At 37.3% G+C, this 20754-nt stretch overlaps 2 protein-coding genes across 2 annotated transcripts in view; one reads left to right on the top strand and one right to left on the bottom strand.

Annotated features, from left to right (window-relative positions):
- The window catches only part of Vps13D (Vacuolar protein sorting 13D), a 33537-nt gene extending 24625 nt beyond the window's left edge, over positions 1–8912 (top strand). Inside the window, exons 28-36 of the mRNA XM_015983563.2 lie at positions 1607–1831; positions 1882–2411; positions 2462–2844; positions 2894–2923; positions 4439–5427; positions 5479–5966; positions 8000–8119; positions 8167–8310; positions 8360–8912. Of these exons, the coding sequence (XP_015839049.2) occupies positions 1607–1831; positions 1882–2411; positions 2462–2844; positions 2894–2923; positions 4439–5427; positions 5479–5966; positions 8000–8119; positions 8167–8310; positions 8360–8612 (3162 nt within the window). The 3' untranslated portion in view covers positions 8613–8912. The remainder of the gene's footprint in view (positions 1–1606; positions 1832–1881; positions 2412–2461; positions 2845–2893; positions 2924–4438; positions 5428–5478; positions 5967–7999; positions 8120–8166; positions 8311–8359) is intronic.
- Positions 8913–8946: 34 nt separating this feature from the next.
- The window catches only part of Hml (Hemolectin), a 31119-nt gene continuing 19311 nt past the window's right edge, over positions 8947–20754 (bottom strand). The window contains exons 23-34 of the mRNA XM_015983564.2: positions 20436–20727; positions 18197–18679; positions 17643–18149; positions 17132–17591; positions 15373–15587; positions 14195–15321; positions 13916–14147; positions 10078–10988; positions 9764–10033; positions 9455–9716; positions 9252–9404; positions 8947–9203 (exon numbers count right to left, since the gene is read on the bottom strand). Of these exons, the coding sequence (XP_015839050.1) occupies positions 9013–9203; positions 9252–9404; positions 9455–9716; positions 9764–10033; positions 10078–10988; positions 13916–14147; positions 14195–15321; positions 15373–15587; positions 17132–17591; positions 17643–18149; positions 18197–18679; positions 20436–20727 (5103 nt within the window). The 3' untranslated portion in view covers positions 8947–9012. The remainder of the gene's footprint in view (positions 9204–9251; positions 9405–9454; positions 9717–9763; positions 10034–10077; positions 10989–13915; positions 14148–14194; positions 15322–15372; positions 15588–17131; positions 17592–17642; positions 18150–18196; positions 18680–20435; positions 20728–20754) is intronic.

The following is a 20754-nucleotide window of genomic DNA, read 5'->3' as shown; positions in this document are numbered from 1 at the left end:
AATTTGAATTTTAAGATCCGATTTTTTTTTGTATTTCCTATTTTCTAGATCGAATCTAAATTTAAAAGTTAGATTTGGAAGTTTAAACTTCGAAATTTGAGTGTTCTAAGCTAAAATTCATGTAAAATTTGAAATTCAAATGTGAAAATCAATACTTCACAAAATTTTTAGAATTGTTAAATTGAATTAATAAATGATTTGTGGCGAAAATATGATGCAGTAAGTACCATAAGAGCTCTAATAAAATTGGAAATTTCAACATACTTAGAATTTAATTAAAAGTCGATCATAAAGCGTCAAGTCTGAGTTTTAAGTTTAAATTCTGATCTTTTTAGCACTTTTTATAATAAGCAGTTTTTCATTTAATTACAAATTGCATTTGAAAAGTAGTATTTTTTTCAGCTGTTGGTTAAATTTCAATATAAACTTGCTATAGATTAGGTCAAATATAACTAATTTCAAGCGTTTTAGAAGATTTTTTACCCGAAAACACAATTATACCTACTTATTGCAAAGGTTGTGTTAGTTCTTCCCACTGAGCTATACAGTCAGGGATTTGCAAAAGTTTGGAACCAAGCGTTTTCTTTCTAAACTATGTGCTTTATGAAAAAATTAATTAGGTACATCAAGTATTTTAAAAACGTGGTCATTTTTCAAGAATACATTTTATCGAAATTTCTTTTAGTTTTTGGGTTGTTTAAGAAAAAAATATATAATTTTTGCTTTTTGACAAACTTTCGCCTAACTCTATATACCTTTTTTTTGGATTTTGTAAACGGAGATAAAATAAATTGTAATTTCGATAAAAAATACTTGATTTTTGCGCTTTTTGCGGATGTTTTAGCACGTTTCTCACCACAAATTTCGACGAATTAGGTGAAAAATAATCTGAAGAATGACCAAATTTGGTCAAAAATCGTAGTATTTACAAGAATTTAAGCACATTTTTTTTACTTTTTACATAAGATTTTCAAAACCAAGTCGAAAACTCACTCATTTAGCAACAAAGTCATAAGTTATGTCAAATCTATAGTGTTTCAACACGTTTTTTAATCACAAATTATTTTTTTGCGAGTTTCATCAAATAGTATGAGCTGAAAAATCGTTTCGAGAAAGTAGGCCAAAAATAGGCTAAACAATCACTAAATTTGTTCAAAAATAGTAGTATTATTTTGTCTTTTATCAAAACTGAAGCACGTTTTAGCTAAAGACATTTTTTCTTGAGGTTGAAACTAACAAAAACGTAATTATTTTGCGAAATTTCGTCAAAATAGCCAAATTGTGTTATTTTTTTTTTTTTAAGAATGTTTTCAATACGTTTTTTAATTACAACTGCTATTATTTTTAAGATTTTTGCCAAAGGCACGTTTCCGGTAAAAAAGTTTCCAAGTTTTTCCATAAGATTGTGATAAACTGGACTGGGAAAACACTCAATTATGTTAATTATTTTGCCTCTTTCAGAATATTTTATACATTTTTCACAAAGAAACGCAATTATTAATAAAGAAAATAGTGTTAATTGTGGTTTTGAAGCTCAATAATTTCGGGAAATTAGATGAAAAATAATAAATTTGATCGTATTATGAGCATATTTTTAAAATTTTAGTGGTGTTCCAACTTCCACGTCCAGAAAGGCATACAAGTGAAAAAACTCCACGTCACAATGCGTGACGGTAAACCTGACACGGTTTTCATAGTCGGAGTCGAAGTACGTCCAGGACGTGGCAAATACAGATCGGTTAGTATCATAACAATATCACCACGCTATCAACTCTACAACCAAACCTCCTACAAATTAATTTTCACTCAAAGTTGTTTCGCCCGAAACTTAGTAAGTTCCGTATTGTTCGCAAGGCGTTTCGCCCAATTTCCAATTTGCAGACCGACTCCAGGTCGCAAAAGACTTGCCTTAAGGCCATGCCCAACTCGCACATTCCGTTCCATTGGCCCCGCTTGGACAAAGACCAGCTTTTATGCGTCTCAATCCAAGATATCGCCGACTGTTGTTGGTCAGGTGGTTTAAGAATCGACGAAATTAATTCGCTACACGTGAATGTGAGAGACTCAAACGGGCGGGTTTATTTCATAAGGTTGGAAGTACTGTTACAAGGAGCGACGTTTTTTATCATTTTCACCGACGCTGACACGCTACCACCACCAATCAGAGTCGATAATTTCTCAGAAGTGACGATCACTTTTGCCCAAACGAGTTGCAAAGATCTGATGCATAGCACGGCAAGGGCCCACACTAGCGTGCCCTATGCCTGGGACCAGCCCACTGAGAGACAATTCCTGACCGTCACGGTCCCCGGCGGCGTCTCCGACACGTACGATTTGAACAAATTGGGGAAAGCTTCAGGACTGACTTACGAAAATTTTATCTACATAGCTTTCACCGGAACTTTCAAGAAGTAATAAATGTGTGGGCGCCTTCTGGTGGCGTTAATTGTGTTGTTTTCAGCGGTCAAGACGTTCTAGACCCGCTCGATGTCGAGAGCCAGGAGCTGGTTCTAGACGTTGTGAAAAATCAAGTTATTCTGAACCGCAAACGCCACGGTTTGAGGTCGCAGCTGTGGAGGATGACACCAGAAGGCCGTCTTCAGCACGAGGGCAGCAGCCCGCCTTCGCATCCTCACCAGCCGACTAGGTCGGATAATATTCTAGTCCTTGATATTGAAAATACAGCTCCGCAACCTAATACCTACTCGAGGTTGGTTTTGCGACGCATTGACCCGAGGAGGAGGTCCACGCAGACGTGGAGGTTTACCGAGGAGGGGAGGCTGTGTTGTGCGCATTCTAGTATGTGTGTGCAAGCGCAGGATGGGTTTTTCGGCTTGAGACAAGGTAAAAATGCGATGGGGGTGTTTGCTATTTAGTTCTGGGGCTTTTCTAGGTGGGAGAAATGCCGGCAGTTGGCAGCAGTGTATGTAATTATGTTGGTTGCGTTTTATTTATGCGTGGCTGTGTGTTTTATTTTTATTTTTTTTTAATTATTATTAGTCAAATAATTTTTTCCTATCTGAATTCGTAATGAAACGAATGTGTTTAACTTTTCTAAATCAGAAATTTCATCTTGTGTGCTTAAGAAGGGTGAAAAAGTAAGTATTTGAGGTTTAAAAAGACAATGAATTCTCATGTGTTTATTATAAAATTCATTAAAATTTAAAATACTTTTTTCAAAATCATACAGCATATACCTATAGTTGTAATAAGTTTCAGAGATGGTCTGCAGTCTGAATTTGGACAAACTGCAAAATTTTATTCAAAACTACTCTTTTATAACAACATAACAAACAGATTTTAAACAAATGTAAGATTAGTTTCTTAATAGAATCCGACTTTTAGCACCACAATTTTGAGCAAGTTCTAAGTTTAAAACTTAGTTTTAACCTCTAAAGTTGTAATTTGTAGTTAAGAGTCTGTAGTTTTTTTATCAAAATGACGAGTAAAACACAAAATTTGAAATTTAAGGGCAATTCTCATCAAGTACAGTCTCTGATGTTTATAGTTTGTAAATCAGAATTACTGGAACAGTCAGAATTTTGAAGAGTTAAACAAAAAAGAAAGAAGCTCAAAAATCAGAATTCGAATTTACTATAATATATAAGTTATAATTTACTAGGGTTTCAAATCTAAAAAGTTTAAGGACTTCGGCGATAGCTGTGCTATATCGAAATTTGTATTTTGAAAGTTGGAATTTTTGATTCGATTTCTTGTTTTTATACTGACACAAACTTTAATTAATGAATTTCTTTTTTGAATTTCTTTTATTTTGTTTTAATTTTTTTTCCAAAATCGGAAGTTAATTTGAAATTTGTTTTTAATAAAGAGTTTTCTAGTTAAGTCCATAATTTTAATTTAAAAAATAGAATTTCGAGTTCTGGAGTGGATGGAGTTTCGAACTTTTTACGGAATGCAGCAAGTTTTGATTGATCTTCAGGTTTATAAATCAAGTTTAGAATTTCGAAGATTAAACTAAACTTGTGCCACAGTAGAAATTCGGTTATAGGTAGAATTTCTTGTGTTTTATCTGAATTATGGGTTTAAAAGCCATTTTTTTAAATTGGAATTTGAAATTTATTTTTACTAAATTTTTTCTAGTCGTAATTTTAAATTTTAAAGCCGACATTTTAAATTCTTAAATCGAAAAGTTGAGATATTTCATTCAAAACTTGAAATTTTAAACGACACATTAATAGACGAGTAAAATTCCAGTGTGTTGTCATAATTAATACTTGATTTGAAATCACTACTTACGGTTTAAACCTAGCAGGTATTTGTCTTTTGATACAGAACATAATTTTTTTTCTACTAAATTGAATGTTTTTCAAGGTTTAAATACTATAGTTGGTTGCTGTGTTCGGAAAATTATATATTTTAGAAGTAAAATTTTTCAATTCAAAAAACACAATTTTTACTCTTATTTTTTTAACCACAGGGAATTCTGCCGTTCTGGGTTGCCCCCAGCCCGTCTGTCACAAAATGACCGACTCCGGCATACCAATCGAACAGGCCATAAGTCGCCAGCGACTTCGGCCCGGTTCGGGCCTTTTATCGGTCAGTGTGACAATGGACGGCCCGACCCGAGTCCTAAGCATCAAAGACGCGAAAGAATCCCGAATTTACGCGACCCCTGACGAACGCGAATGGAGCAGTATTTCCCTAAAACAACGGCCGAACCTAACAATCGACGAAAACGAAAACAAAAAAGACAAACGCGAACTACAACTAACTATAAATTTGGAAGGCCTAGGGATTAGTCTAGTGTGTTGCAAAACACCCGAAGAGCTACTCTATGCCCTTTTCTCGAACATAGTGGGCGAGACTGTCATTACGCCATCTTCCAAACAGTTCTGCATCAGTGTGGGGGATGTACAGGTTGATAACCAATTGTTTGAAACGCCGGTTCCTGTGGTACTTTATGTCACGCCCCCAAGTTCGCGAAATAACGACGAAATTAATAATAAATTACCGGCGATTGATTTCACGGCCGAATTGCAGGAGAAGCTAAACATGAATGCGGAAATTTTCAAATACTTGATTCTGCGTTTGAAAAAAATCACGATTATTCTCGAGGAGAAACTGCTGCTTAAGCTGTTTGATTTCATCGGCTACCACTCACGGGAGGAGGAGTTGATAAATAGGGACGAAAATGACTACGAAGTTCAGCGATTGTTGCTCGAAGTTTCGGCAGCTCATGCCAAACGCTACTACTTCGGAGTCATCCAATTAATTTTGGACCAGATAAGACTGAGCGTCAAAACCGCAACGAAACTTCCGCCACATTTGCAAAAAATCAAACGAAAGTTGGGCCTGACTTTAATTAAATTCGAAGACGCCGCCGTTGATTTGCAAGCCTTCGACCGGCGCCACCTCTTCGAAACGAGCCAATTTTTAATCAATTCCATAATCAAGCACTTTAAGGATGTAAGTCGCAAACGTAGCACACTATAATTTGCAAAAATCGCCCAATTTCAGGAACTGATGTGGCAGGCGGGCATTATCCTAGTCTCGGTGGATTTCCTCGGAAATCCTCTAGGTTTCGTCAATGACGTGTCTGAGGGCTTTTCCGGGCTACTGTTCGAGGGCAACGTGGGGGCTTTGGTCAAAAATGTGACTCACGGGATTTCGAACAGCGCTGTCAAAGTCACAGAGTCGATTTCGGACGGTTTGGGACGCGCTGTGTTGGACGATCATCATGAGGAAGTCCGGCAGAAGATCAGACAAGTCGAGAGTGGGCGAAGTCGGGATCATATTGTTGCGGGGTTTAAGGGATTAGGGTTTGGGATTTTGGGGGGCGCTACTGGGCTGTTTAAGCAGGTGTACGAGGGGGCGTCCAATGATGGGCTCCCGGGGGTGATTTCGGGGATTGGGAAGGGGCTAGTGGGGGCTGTGACCAAGCCGGTGGTTGGAGTGCTCGATTTTGCGTCGGAGACGGCGCGGGCTGTGCGAGATTCGAGCCGCAGGTAAGGGAATTATTTTTTAAAAATTGTAGAATTTGTGACACGAGACACTTAGTAACGAGTTTTTTTCATGGAGCTTTTTTTAAATTATTTTTTCAAACGACAGCGCATTGGCCCGACATCTTTAAATTTTTTAATAAACTTAAGTCAAATTAATTACTAGTTTGTGGAGTTTAGAGCATTTGCCAGGATAGAAGGAAATTAGGATAAGGTAAACAAGGATTTTTTATGAAGATAATGTATGTGCAAATAATTTATTTACTATAAAAAATACCGTGAAAAGTCAACAATACAAAAAAAGAAAAGATAGTCGAAAGTACAAAATAGAATTGTCAAGAATTTGTTTAAAAATTCCTATATTTGTAATAACATAAATAAAAACAACTTTAGTTAAGGTAAATGTTAAAAATCGGACTGTAGAAGAATGCTGTGAAGTTTCAGAAAGCGTCCTGAAATACCAGCTCAAAAAGTCTTTAAGTTTGCAGCAAAAATTTATTTATTTTGTAACAGTAGCAATTTAATTACCATGCAAAGTTAAAGCCAAAGATGTGATGTAATCCAAAAGAATAATAGAAAAAATCATAAAATGATATTTATTTTTGTCAGGTCAGGTCAGGTCAGGTCAGGTCTAAAATAAGATAAGTGAAATATTCGCTTCTAAAGAAAAAATCGTGACAACATAACCCTCTGCTCATCATAAAACGGTCTGATTTTTCACAAATCTTTCATAAAATTACTCAAACTATCACTTTTCAATACCTAGCACTTTTGTCAATAATAAATAGAAAAAAAAATTATATCAAGACATTAAAAATATAGCAAAACAAAATAAATGAAGAAAAATGTTCTGACCTTTATGGCATCTTCTGCTACAATTAGTAGCAAGTCCATCGCATCATCTTCCTAAACGGACCTACTGTAACAAAAACAAAAAAATGAGAACAATGTGCCATTAAATTAGTTGAAAATATTACAGATTACAGATTACAGAACGTTTTAATCGCGAGACGTTTGTCAATGCAAAATAAATGGGAACTTAGTTTAAATTAGTTTAACTGATGGGCTTAGTGTATGAACATGATAAGCCACAGTGGGGTAAAATATTAGATCAATGTTTAAAAGTACTAGATGGGGGTAATTTAAAGCACTAAGTGTCTTGCATTATTAAAATCTTAACAGAATTTTATACAAAAACTGATTAATTAGTGTTTGTGGCTTATTATGTTCTTGCACTAAGCCCTTCAATTCTGAATTAAATTTTCACGTCGACCCTTAATATAATTTTTCTAAAAATTAAAAATTAAAGGTTGTAGACTAACCCTTTAATCCGGATTGTTTCCTCCTTTTTTTCCTCAAAATCCATTCCTGTAGCACACACTAACCGCGAACAACACGCACTGACCAACGAATTTGAACATTTAAACCGCAAAATTCGAATTTTATTTATGAGACGTCCGTTCGCGACAACCGCAAGTCACAAACTGAATAAAATGCAAACGGCACAACAAAAATTGTGTAAGAATATAAAACGTCACCAGCAAAAAATATAATTTGTGAGATAACTCATTTTCGCGTGTGGGAAATAAAGAGGTTTGTCTGATTCATTGAATTTTGTTACGACTTTATTACTTAACATTTGTTGAGGTACATTTTTAAGGTGCAGTCGCTGAAACTTAAGTTTTAGCAAATTCTTTAAGTGTTCGTAATTTTATTATTCTAAAAGATTCACAATTAAAACAAAGGCACTTTTTAAGGAGAATTTAATAATGTAGGCAACAATTTTCTTAATTATTTATTTAAACGTAATGAGACAAAATGCTTTGTGGAAATATTACAGCCACGACGTTTTTTTGGCTTTAAATATTTTTGTGTTTCGATTCGAATAATGAACAGTAAGTTATAAAAAATCGCCGTTTATCTCAACATAGCGATACCACCTAAACGTTATTGCACGCCGAAAACAACCGGGAAATAATTATTTAAAAGCTTAAAAAAATTGTACTTTTTCCTGATCCGGTTATTTTTCTGAACTGAAGCAAGTCCGTCCCTGAGCGAATCCGGCTGCCACGGTGTGTCTGTGGCCCCGGAAGCCTCCTCCCCCGTTACAGTTACAAGCAAAGCCAGGGGCAACTCTACTTATACATGGTTAACGACAAGTAAGTGCTTTGTATCAATTTTTGTGATTTCTAACCCATTCATTTAGGGATTATAAGGAACAGTTGGTGGCGTACGAGATCCTTGGTAGCGCGTCTGAGGATCTGCACTGCATCGTTTCTAATTTAAAATTCCGCATTGTGGCGAGCACACACGCACCGGACTTGACTCCGGTCATTGATTGCCACTTGAGGTGAGTCAATTCCGGGATAATTTGCCCGGAAATACATTTCTTTCTCCAGTGATTTAGAATCGTGCGACGTAATTGTGGAAAAAGAGGGGTCAGAGTCGCGGTATTACATCGAAATTGTCATGCATGTCGCTGGGACGAGTGCGGCTTTGGTGAATCCGGATCCGGTGAAAAAGCCCCGAGTTCGGTGCAAAACTGCAGAGCTAGCCAAGTCCGTTTCGCAGCAAATTAATTACGCCAAAAGGTTGTACTTCGAGCGACTCTACACACTGAACAGCGACAATATTATCAATTTAGAAGACTGAACGTTATCGCACTTATTTTTGTTTTTGTTAGTATTACTGTTGATTTTATCCAGTTGGTGGTTTTTATTGTTTACTCTTTTGTTGTGCCCTATTTATTTCAAGTGCCTTTATAAATTCGCTTTTTATGTAAAATAATGTAAATAGGCTGTCGCGCGCATTTGGTTTTATTTATTTTCCGTAGGGATTGTTTTCTCTTAGCGTTAATTTCCAATCAAAAACAAAACTAACTTGTACATAATGTTACTATAATTTTTTACCAAAGATTATACCAGTCGGTGTTGCAATAAAATTTTATTACAACCGCCTGTTTTTTCCCATTCCCAAACGACAAAACTACTCTTCATTGCATTTTATTAGAGAAATGAAAAAACGTACAAAAATAAATCATCTCAATTACGATTTAACAAAACCCGAAAGTTTTCTTATGTTTTACGGACTTGTGTGCTGCGGCACACCCCTCACAACCACACGCTGACGGCACTGCCACTTTCTTCTTCCAAGTGTACCCGTCCTCACATTCCAGTTCGACTTCAATTGACTTATAATCGGTCGCGTGACAACACGAGCACACACTTTCGTGTGAACCTTTCTCTACAATTTAGCTATTAATTAACTGAACATAAACTAATGGCAACAAACTTGTATCGAAAAACGTGGCCGAGTGGCAACTCCCCACACATTCAGTGAACTTGTGAATGTGTTTCTTGTTAACGCATTTGCCGTGGTCGGACTTGTGCGCGCTTATCAGCGAAATGGTTTTGTTGAGCGGAATCGCCTCAGCACTGCATTGCTCTGAAAAGTGGCTTTTCGCACTTCAAACCTGGCAAGCAATAAACACTTACGCTGCGACCCTGATGTAATGTTACAATGTTTACAACAGCCCTTAATGTAAATGTTTTCCTCGGGACAGTCTTCAAGCGACGGACACGATTCTTGCTGACTTGAAACTATAAATTCGTCGCCGAATTGCTCGCAAACGTAGGTCGTACAATTATCGGGGGAAGTCCAACTCTCGCCCGCTTTTTTCAACCTCTCGTCGACCACACAGGCGACACGCGCGCATTCGCCGCAGCAGGAAGTCTCAGACTCTTTGTATTCCCAGCCCTGTTAAAAAATTCCATTAACCGTTTTAAGTTTTTTCTCCTACTCACTTTAGAACAGTTGGTTTTGCACGTCTCCACCGACTCCTGCTTCACAACCTCCCCTTTCTTGTTCCTAACACATGCGATTTTCTTGCACTTGTCTCCATCAGGCGATGGCCAGGTTTCTCCCACATTGTAGACTTTCCCATCGACTTTGCACGCCGTGGTTTTGTGTTTCTTGCAACATTCCTCGGCTACCGGGATTGTTTCAAAAACAAAATTGTCAATATAATCGGTTGGCAACTCCGGACATGTAACTCTAGTTGATTGTACTTGAATCTGGAAAAAATCAATAGTTAACGAACTAATTGTGTTTTTCGTACCGAGCCGTTGGTGTTGAGGCACGAATATTTCGTACAGAAGTCGCTGGAAGTCCACTCGGTCCCAATTTTGTGGACTTCCCCCTCAACCACGCAGGCGTACGGCTTGCAAGAACCGCAACATTGCTTCGTCGAGGGAACGTACTCGAAGCCCAGCTCACACTCAGTGTCACAACTCTTGACTTGCGTTTCCTTCTGCACCCCTGAAGTGCCATTAACGCACTCATAAACCGTGCAAAAATCGTGGTCAAGGGTCCAGTTCTGCCCCACTTTGTACACTTTTTCGCCGTGTTTGCACGCCACTCGTTTGATGTTCGGGCAACACTGGTCGTAGACAAACTCCGGTTCTAGCTCATACTCGAGATAATCCTGCGATATTTCAATCGCCGAGCAGTCAGTTTGGGTGCAACTCGCCTGGTAATTGCCAATGCTCGTCCGCAAACACTTGCAAACACGGCAGGGACCGTCGTTCCACGTCTCGTTCGCATTTTTCAGGACTTTTTGCTTCTCAATTGCCGTACGGGGCCGTTCGCCCCCGTTTTCGTCCGAAGTGTATTCGTAATCGTAGATGCATTTGTTCTTCGGGGGTTCGCAAGTGTACCAAGGGCAACACTTGCCAGTTTCGTTCCTGAGAGTGTGATATTGTGGGCAAAATTTCGGTTTGGGACAAGTCTCCGTCTTGCAGATTAATTTTAGTTCGGGGCAACAGCCACTCTCGTCGATTGTTCGGACGAAGCCTTCGTCGAGTGGGTACTCAAGCGCTTGGTTTATTGGTTCGCACTCTTCGACTGGTTTGCATTCGCAGATGAATTGCTGACAACCGTTTGGTTTCGTCGAGAGTTTCATTATTTGGCCCGGGCCGCAGGAAATTACTTGCGGGGGCTCACAAGTGGGGCCCGAAGTGGGCTCAGGTACTAAAGAAAAGAATTTGGTGTGGAAAACGTAAAATTATTCGGAAACTATCGGTCCTACGCACAAATAATTTTTTTTCTTCTTGAAAACCAATTTATTTGAGCTGTAAAAGGTTCAGGTACTAAAATAAAGAATTTGTTGTAAAAAAAGTAAAATTATTCGGAAACTATTGAAGGGTCCTACGCATAAATAATTTTTTTTCTCTTGAAAACCAATTTATTTGAGCTGTAAGAGGTTCAGGTACTAAGATAAAGAATTTGTTGTAAAAAAAGTAAAATTATTCGGAAACTATTAAAGGGTCCTACGCATAAATAATTTTTTTTCTCTTGAAAACCAATTTATTTGAGCTGTAAGAGGTTCAGGTACTAAGATAAAGAATTTGTTGTAAAAAAAGTAAAATTATTCGCAAACTATTCAAGGGTCCTTCGCACAAATATTTTTTTTTTCTCTTGAAAACCAATTTATTTGAGCTGTAAAAGGTTCAGGTACTAAAATAAAGAATTTGTTGTAAAAAAAGTAAAATTATTCGGAAACTATTGAAGGGTCCTACGCATAAATAATTTTTTTTCTCTTGAAAACCAATTTATTTGAGCTGTAAGAGGTTCAGGTACTAAGATAAAGAATTTGTTGTAAAAAAAGTAAAATTATTCGGAAACTATTGAAGGGTTTTACGCACAAATATTTTTTTTTCTCTTGAAAACCAATTTATTTGAGCTGTAAGAGGTTCAGGTACTAAGATAAAGAATTTGTTGTAAAAAAAGTAAAATTATTCGCAAACTATTCAAGGGTCCTTCGCACAAATATTTTTTTTCCTCTTGAAAACCAATTTATTTGAGCTGTAAGAGGTTCAGGTACTAAGATAAAGAATTTGTTGTGAAAAACGTAAAATTATTCGAAATATTTCGGAGTCCTACGCACAAATATTTTTTTTCCTCTTGAAAACCAATTTATTTAAGCTGTAAAAGGTTCAGGTACTAAAGAAAAGAATTTGTTGTGAAAAACGTAAAATTATTCGAAAACTATCGGAGTCCTACGCACAAATATTTTTTTTTCCTCTTGAAAACCAATTTATTTGAGCTGTAAAAGGTTCAGGTACTAAAATAAAGAATTTGTTGTAAAAAAAGTAAAATTATTCGGAAACTATTGAAGGGTCCTACGCATAAATAATTTTTTTTCTCTTGAAAACCAATTTATTTGAGCTGTAAGAGGTTCAGGTACTAAGATAAAGAATTTGTTGTGAAAAACGTAAAATTATTCGAAATATTTCGGAGTCCTACGCACAAATATTTTTTTTCCTCTTGAAAACCAATTTATTTAAGCTGTAAAAGGTTCAGGTACTAAAGAAAAGAATTTGTTGTGAAAAACGTAAAATTATTCGAAAACTATCGGAGTCCTACGCACAAATATTTTTTTTTCCTCTTGAAAACCAATTTATTTGAGCTGTAAAAGGTTCAGGTACTAAAATAAAGAATTTGTTGTAAAAAAAGTAAAATTATTCGGAAACTATTGAAGGGTCCTACGCATAAATAATTTTTTTTCTCTTGAAAACCAATTTATTTGAGCTGTAAGAGGTTCAGGTACTAAGATAAAGAATTTGTTGTAAAAAAAGTAAAATTATTCGGAAACTATTGAAGGGTTTTACGCACAAATATTTTTTTTTCTCTTGAAATCCAATTTATTTGAGCTGTGAGAGGTTCAGGTACTAAGATAAAGAATTTGTTGTGAAAAACGTAAAATTATTCGAAAACTATCGGAGTCCTACGCACAAATATTTTTTTTTCCTCTTGAAAACCAATTTATTTGAGCTGTAAGAGGTTCAGGTACTAAGATAAAGAATTTGTTGTAAAAAAAGTAAAATTATTCGCAAACTATTCAAGGGTCCTTCGCACAAATATTTTTTTTTCCTCTTGAAAACCAATTTATTTGAGCTGTAAGAGGTTCAGGTACTAAGATAAAGAATTTGTTGTAAAAAAAGTAAAACTATTCGCAAACTATTCAAGGGTCCTACGCACAAATATTTTTTTTTCGTCTTCAAAACCAATTTATTTGAGCTGTTAGAGGTTCAGGTACTAAGATAAAGAATTTGTTGTAAAAAAAGTAAAATTATTCGGAAACTATTGAAGGGTTTTACGCACAAATATTTTTTTTTCTCTTGAAAACCAATTTATTTGAGCTGTGAGAGGTTTAGGTACTAAGATAAAGAATTTGTTGTGAAAAACGTAAAATTATTCGAAAACTATCGGAGTCCTACGCACAAATATTTTTTTTTCCTCTTGAAAACCAATTTATTTGAGCTGTAAGAGGTTCAGGTACTAAGATAAAGAATTTGTTGTAAAAAAAGTAAAATTATTCGGAAACTATTGAAGGGTTTTACGCACAAATATTTTTTTTTCTCTTGAAATCCAATTTATTTGAGCTGTGAGAGGTTCAGGTACTAAGATAAAGAATTTGTTGTAAAAAAAGTAAAATTATTCGCAAACTATTCAAGGGTCCTTCGCACAAATATTTTTTTTTCCTCTTGAAAACCAATTTATTTGAGCTGTAAGAGGTTCAGGTACTAAGATAAAGAATTTGTTGTAAAAAAAGTAAAATTATTCGCAAACTATTCAAGGGTTCTTCGCACAAATATTTTTTTTTCCTCTTGAAAACCAATTTATTTGAGCTGTAAGAGGTTCAGGTACTAAGATAAAGAATTTGTTGTAAAAAAAGTAAAATTATTCGCAAACTATTCAAGGGTCCTTCGCACAAATATTTTTTTTTCGTCTTGAAAGCCAATTTATTTGAGCTGTAAGAGGTTCAGGTACTACGATAAAGAATTTGGTGTAGAAAACGTAAAATTATTCGCAAACTATTCAAGGATCCTACGCACAAATATCTTTTTTTTTCTTGGAAACCAATTCTTTGAGCTGTAAGGCCTGGAATTGCTTACCACATGCGTATTTATCGCAACATTCGTCCTCTTTGCCCGGGATTTTCACAACTTGGAACCCTTGCTCACAAATCTTGTCGCTGGAGCAATGCTCCGTCTCACACTTGATGGAAGTGCCTTCGCAGGTGCACCTTGTACACTTATCCTTCTTCCAAGTGTCACCAGGATGGTGCCCTTCCTCGTCACACACCTCGCAGTCCTTTTCCTCCACGCAAGTGTCGTTCCGCAAGACCTACAACCAAATTTTCCAACATTTGTTAAAAATCAGGACGTAGGTACCAATCCTTCCGGACAGAAACACCCTTCAACCGGCAGATTTGAACACCCTTTCTCCTTCTCCTTCACACTTTGGCACGTTTTGGGGCATTTGCTCCCACAAGGATTATAAATCTTGTCGGAAGGACAGGTTTTGGGGCAAACATCTGTTCTCCAGTCGATACAAAAGCCAGCACTTGCACAGTCACGAGCGTAGGCTTCGATGGCACTGCAAGCGAGTTCTGGGTGGTTGTCACACGTGTCTTTCTGGCACCATTCAAGGAAAAGACTTGGGTCCAAGACACGTAAACATTGCCCGAAGGTCTTGTAGTCCAGGATGAGATTACAAGGGTCCTGGTCTTTGGGCAATGGTGGACAATCGTCCGGTTTGTTCTGACACATTTCTCTTGATTGCCCTCCTGGCAGTTTATCGTAGAGCCAGCTCAAGGCAAAGTCGTTTGTGTCGTTAGTTATAGCCCCGGAAGGGGTCCGGAAATCATCAAGGGGGTTGTGGTCACAATCACCACACAGCCCTTCGAGCTTTCCCCCGTATCTGGTCGAGGGCGCTTTTACCGAAACCCCCAAAGAGGGGTAATAGACCGATACTTCAACTTGGACTTCGACCAAATGAATCTTGAAGTGTTTACTTGAAGTCTCCCTGATTTGGCCCCACGTGATTTCCGTGAAATCGTCAATTTTTTCCCCATCAACGATCAGTTTCAGTTTATTTCGTATCATATCGTTGAGGACGTGGATTTTGTGCCCTTGGTACAAAATCGTGACTTTGCCAACACACGTCTTTTCCTCGTTATTCTTGCACGGGGCATTGGTGATCAAAACTTGAAACTTGTGATTGTCAGCCACATCGCGCGACATCACATAGACACAATTCGCATTGATCGTGAAGTTCCTTTCGTCATAAGTCACATATTGGAGGTGCGGGAGGACGTTGCATTCGCAGTCCCTACAGTTGGAGGGACTTATACAAGTGTCCCCTTTCTTGACCATCCCTGAGGGGCAATAACAGCCAGGGAAGCACACATTGGGGAGTTTCGGGCACGCTAATTCGGGATTTGATAAAGATTCGCACGTCGGTTCGCATTTGCGTTGGTAACAGTCGTGGTAAACCAGAGGGGCGTCACAAGTCGCCGCTGAAATAGTGGTATTTTTGGGGGGAATTTAATAAAGTGAGGGTGGCGTACGACAATCGAGAAGTGTTCTCCAATCGGATATGTCGAGGTTTGGGTTTCTGGTCAAGCATTCAACGACGAAATTCTCAAGGGAGTGGCAGCGGCATTCCTCGGAAGCTGTGCTGTTGGGTCCTGCGGCTTGGAGGCAGTCGCAGGTGGTTTCCACACAGCGCGAAATGAAGGAGTCTTTGTCGATGACACTAGTGCACGGCTCCAACACTCGTTCCCTGGGGAGGAAATTGCATTCGTTTTTATGTTTGAATGATTATATGTCGCAAAAAATAAAGAATAAGGAGCAAAATTAGTAATTTTGTATACGATTTTTCATAAACAATTTCTACACAGGCCATGGAACAAAAATACTCGTTTTTATAGTCCGCGTCCGTTATACCGAGTGTCCGTTGTAGAGAGGCTTTTTTTACATTATTTTCCAATGCATTTATTATGATCCTATAAAAATGTCCGTTGTGAAGAGGTGTCCGTTAAGGGAGTTTTTACTGTTATTGTATGTTCAGTAAAATAAAATTTTATTGAATATCTAGATGCTATTGTTCTCGTTTTTTGTTTCCTTGTAATATTATTCCTTTTCATTTCAATATGAAAAATACCGAGTGTCCGTTGTAGAGAGGCTTTTTTACATTATTTTCCAATGCATTTATTGCGATCCTACAAAAATGTCCGTTGTGAAGAGGTGTCCATTAAGGGAGTTTTTACTGCTATTGCATGTTCAGTAAAATAAAATCTTTATTGAATATCTAGATGCTATTGTTCTCGTTTTTTGTTTCCTTGTAATATTATTTCTTTTCATTTCAATATGAAAAATACCGAGTGTCCGTTGTAGAGAGGCTTTTTTACATTATTTTCCAATGCATTTATTGCGATCCTACAAAAATGTCCGTTGTGAAGAGGTGTCCGTTAAGGGAGTTTTTACTGTTATTGTATGTTCAGTAAAATAAAATCTTTATTGAATATCTAGATACTATTGTTCTCGTTTTTTCTTTCCTTGTAATATTATTTCTTTTCATTTCAATATGAAAAATACCGAGTGTCCGTTGTAGAGAGGCTTTTTTACATCATTTTCCAATGCATTTATTACGATCCTACAAAAATGTCCGTTGTGAAGAGGTGTCCGTTAAGGGAGTTTTTACTGTTATTGTATGTTCAGTAAAATAAAATCTTTATTGAATATCTAGATGCTATTGTTCTCGTTTTTTTTTTTCCTTGTAATATTATTTCTTTTCATTTCAATATGAAAAATACCGAGTGTCCGTTGTAGAGAGGCTTTTTTACATTATTTTCCAATGCATTTATTGCGATCCTACAAAAATGTCCGTTGTGAAGAGGTGTCCGTTAAGGGAGTTTTTACTGTTATTGCATGTTCAGTAAAATAAAATATTTATTGAATATCTAGATACTATTGTTCTCGTTTTATCTTTCCTTGTAATATTATTTCTTTTCATTTCAATATGAAAAATACCGAGTGTCCGTTGTAGAGACGCTTTTTTACATTATTTTCCAATGCATTTATTACGATCCTACAAAAATGTCCGTTGTGAAGAGGTGTCCGTTAAGGGAGTTTTTACTGTTATTGTATGTTCAGTAAAATAAAATCTTTATTGAATATCTAGATACTATTGTTCTCGTTTCTTGTCTCCTTGTAATATTATTTCTTTTCATTTCAATATGAAAAATACAGGTCATGTTTTAACCCGAAATCAGTGCTTTATTTTTAGCGCTATACAACGAAAAACTAGAAAAACAGAGCACTTACTTGACTTGGCAAATCTCCCAGGCCTTCTTTTGGAGGTGAAGCGGGCAGGTTTGGGGCTCGCAACTTTGGAATTGATCAACATGTGCCCAGCTATCGCCAAAATCGACCGTCGTCCGGGCCAAACTACCATCAGGTTTTTTCTTATCATCAGACGCATCCTCATTGAAGTAACCACAAAGCCCATCGACCTTATCCACCAATTTTCGCGTAACGCCCAACTTGACGTTCCCTTCCTTATCCCAAATGGCCCAAAAGCCGTATCTATTTGAGACAAAAAGTATAGTATTACCGAGCCGCGACAAAGCGAATGATTTCGTGTTGGATCCAATTTTTTTCGTCTGTTCGACAGTGTACGAAAAACCGTCATATTCAGCCGTTAGATTCGGGTGAAGCACGAACAAGTGGTCCCGATGTTGTATTATAAGGTCCCTCCAACATTTGTCAACACAATTTTTGCGAACTGAAACCAAGAAAATCAATGTGAGGGAAAACGCAACTGTGTAAGTTTTACGAGTCACTTCCCACTCGTCGTTTTCCAAATCTCGGGCCAGAATGTGGTTACAAACATCGTACTTGTACTCAGTGTTGTCGAAAGTGTTGAAAGTGCGTCCTGTAACATTACAGACAGCGTCTGGTTTCGGCGCTAGCTCGCAAGTGTACTCGGGACATTGATTCATAACAAAATCTTCGTTTCCGAAAAATGGGACATAGCCTTCTGGGCACATGGCAGGGGGGCACTCTTTTTTCGAATGCATGTATTTGGGGGCCGGCTTCGCTGAAACACACACGTATTCGGTACAATTATTTACATTTTGTGGCCGAATTGGTTTCTTCAAAGGTGTTTTGCGATAAGTTGTCTTGAGTCCACTCTTGACTCCGGCATAACTCTTCGATGTTTTACGATGAGACTGATAATTCGAAAACATTGACGACTGGTACTTGCGGCCTTTGCTCGGCCGTTTGACGTGTCTTTTGAACCCTGTGGGGCACTCAAGCTCTGGGCATTTAACCACAGGTTCTGTAAAAAAATTTTAGTCACGAACTCGTAAAATTGGTAAAACCGACTTTGGGTGACCACAGTGGTGGGTTTTGGCGTTGTGGTGGTTTGGACGGTTGTGGGACACCCAACTTCATCATCTGGACAGTCCTGGACGCCGTTGCACCACAAAGTCGCGTTGATGCAGACGCTGCTTGTGGGGCACAGAATGGTGTCGTCGGGGCACGGCTGACAAGTGCATTTGCAAGTCGAGGTGACGGTGCTTCTGAGGCCTTTTTCGCACGTCTCGCATTGTTTGGGGGTACAGTGGGGCACACCGCCGATTTTGCAGAGGCACTCCGAGCAGTCCTCTTTTTTGAAGGAGGTCCCAACGGGGTAGGAAATGTGGCCGATGATGCAAGGACATTCGGTGCGAGAGACGCAGTTTTCGCCGTCCCACCACTTCTCAGGCTTGCATCTGCAAGCGTGCAGTTCGAGGGGTTCGGTGGTTACGCCAGGGCAGTAGCTGCAGGCTGGGGGGATGACGGTGGATGGTTCTTCTGGGAGGGTAGCTACGAATTTAAAGTTTGGTGTAGACAGAAATTTTGAATTTGGTTTAAGTCTGGTTTTATAGTGGTTTATTTTAACAAAAACAACTATTGAACTCATGTTAGAATCGCGTATGAGGTAGAAAACCTTCTTACAATAGACTAAAAAGCCCTTATTGTTCTCTGCAACTTTGTAAGGACGTCAAATTAATTTGTTGAACGATGGTCCTACGCGCAAATAAATTTATTTTCTCTATTGGGTTGTTACAAAATTAAAAAAATTGGTACATTTTGGTATCAACACGAAGATCGAGTTTTATTTAAACCGTATAAACAATAAATTACCTCATTTTTTATTTTTTTGAATTACTATTTTTAAGGAAAAAACTACAAAAACAAAAAAATTGATGTTGGGATCATGTATAACTTTCTTCTTGTTTGTGATGAGGTCAAAGCAATTTTTTTCCGGAGGTCCTACGCACAAATAACAATAATGATAATAATAATAATAATATGTAATTGTCCCTCAAGTCGTCAGTTATGGAGCATGCCATGCACCGTCTTATCGGACTCGTCAATATATGAAATTCTACAAATTTGTAGGGAATTTGGAATAATTGAGGTATTCCTCAATACTATAAAAAGCTTTGTCTTGTAGGAAGAATGACAGGCGACTGCGAAATATATTAAAAGACTTAGACTCCTTAATTTTTTGTTACAAGTTCTTGTACAATTTGTTTCCAGCATATGTAGGATCAGGTTGACCAATAGCCAACCTAGAATGTGGCAGCTCAATGTGGTTTCTTGTCCTTGTATCATACGCGTGAATATCGCTTCGTTTATTAAGAGTGCTTACATGTTGTCGAATAAACAAAAGTAAGTGAAATATATATAAAGATGGGAGGGTCATAATACCAAGTTTTCGTAAGATAGGACGACAGTGAGCTACTGCCTCCGAACTATCCATACATCTTAGAATACGTTTTTGTACTACAAATAGATTATTCAAAAAGCTGCTGGACCGCTAAAAAATAATTCCATAAGTAAGTATAGACTGGACAAGCCCAAAATATAACATTTTAAGAGCGTCACCAGACACAGTGGGCTTTGAATTTCTTATTAAAAAACAAATCCCACTTAACTTATTACACAATTTATTTATATGACTTTCCCATGTTAATTTAGAGTCCAACGTTATCCCAAGAAAATTAATTTCATCTACATTTTTTATTGACATTCCACATAGTTCAATTAGAACACTGTAATCAGGCGTCACATTTTTAGGCAAAAATTTAACCAAATAGGCTTTCTTCAGATTTAATTCCAGCCCATTTTTCAAACACCAGTTATTTATAGTTGTAGACACGTAATTTCCACATTTAACCAAGTCTTCATGATTCTTGTTAGTTAATATTGCATTTGTGTCATCTGCATAAATAATTAATTTATTAGATTTTGGATTTGTAACTAACAAAGGTGGTAAATCATTAATAAAAATTAAAGAAAGAATGGGACCCAAAACCGATCCCTGCGGCACACCCAATTCAACAGACACTGTTTCGGACATATGATCATTCAGAGCAACAACTTGTCTTCTTTTATGTAAATAAGTTTTAATCCAATTATTTGAAAAAATACCGTGATTCACAGACTCAAAAGTTTACGTCAGATCATAAAAAAGCCCAAATAAATTTGTTTTCTCTGTTAAGTTATTCCAAAATTTTAAAAATTTCAAAATAGAATGACTCTAAACTCTACATCCAAGTCAAGTTTTACTTACGATAAGGCTCAAAACATCCATGCATCTCGACCCTCATCTGTATATTCTCATTCCATTTCTTCGGCACCAACTGGACATACCTTGCATTAATCGGCAGTTCAAAATTATTGATTTGTGGAGTGTTGGAATCGAAATTCCCCAAAAAAGTTTTCTCTTTCATCGTCTTCTTATCCAAAATCGGGTTCCAAGCTTTATTGTCGTGTGAATATTGAACAGTGTAAGCTGTAACCCACCCATTAGGACCTCCTTTCGTCTCAACACCTGTTACATTTCGTGGTTCCAAAAAATCAAACTGGAAACAAAATCCAGTTTTCTAACG

The sequence above is a fragment of the Tribolium castaneum genome, chromosome 2, assembly GCF_031307605.1.
Source record: "Tribolium castaneum strain GA2 chromosome 2, icTriCast1.1, whole genome shotgun sequence".
Lineage (NCBI taxonomy): Eukaryota > Metazoa > Arthropoda > Insecta > Coleoptera > Tenebrionidae > Tribolium > Tribolium castaneum.
The sequence above is the reverse complement of the archived record's forward strand: the minus strand, read 5'-3'. Positions and strand labels throughout refer to the sequence as shown.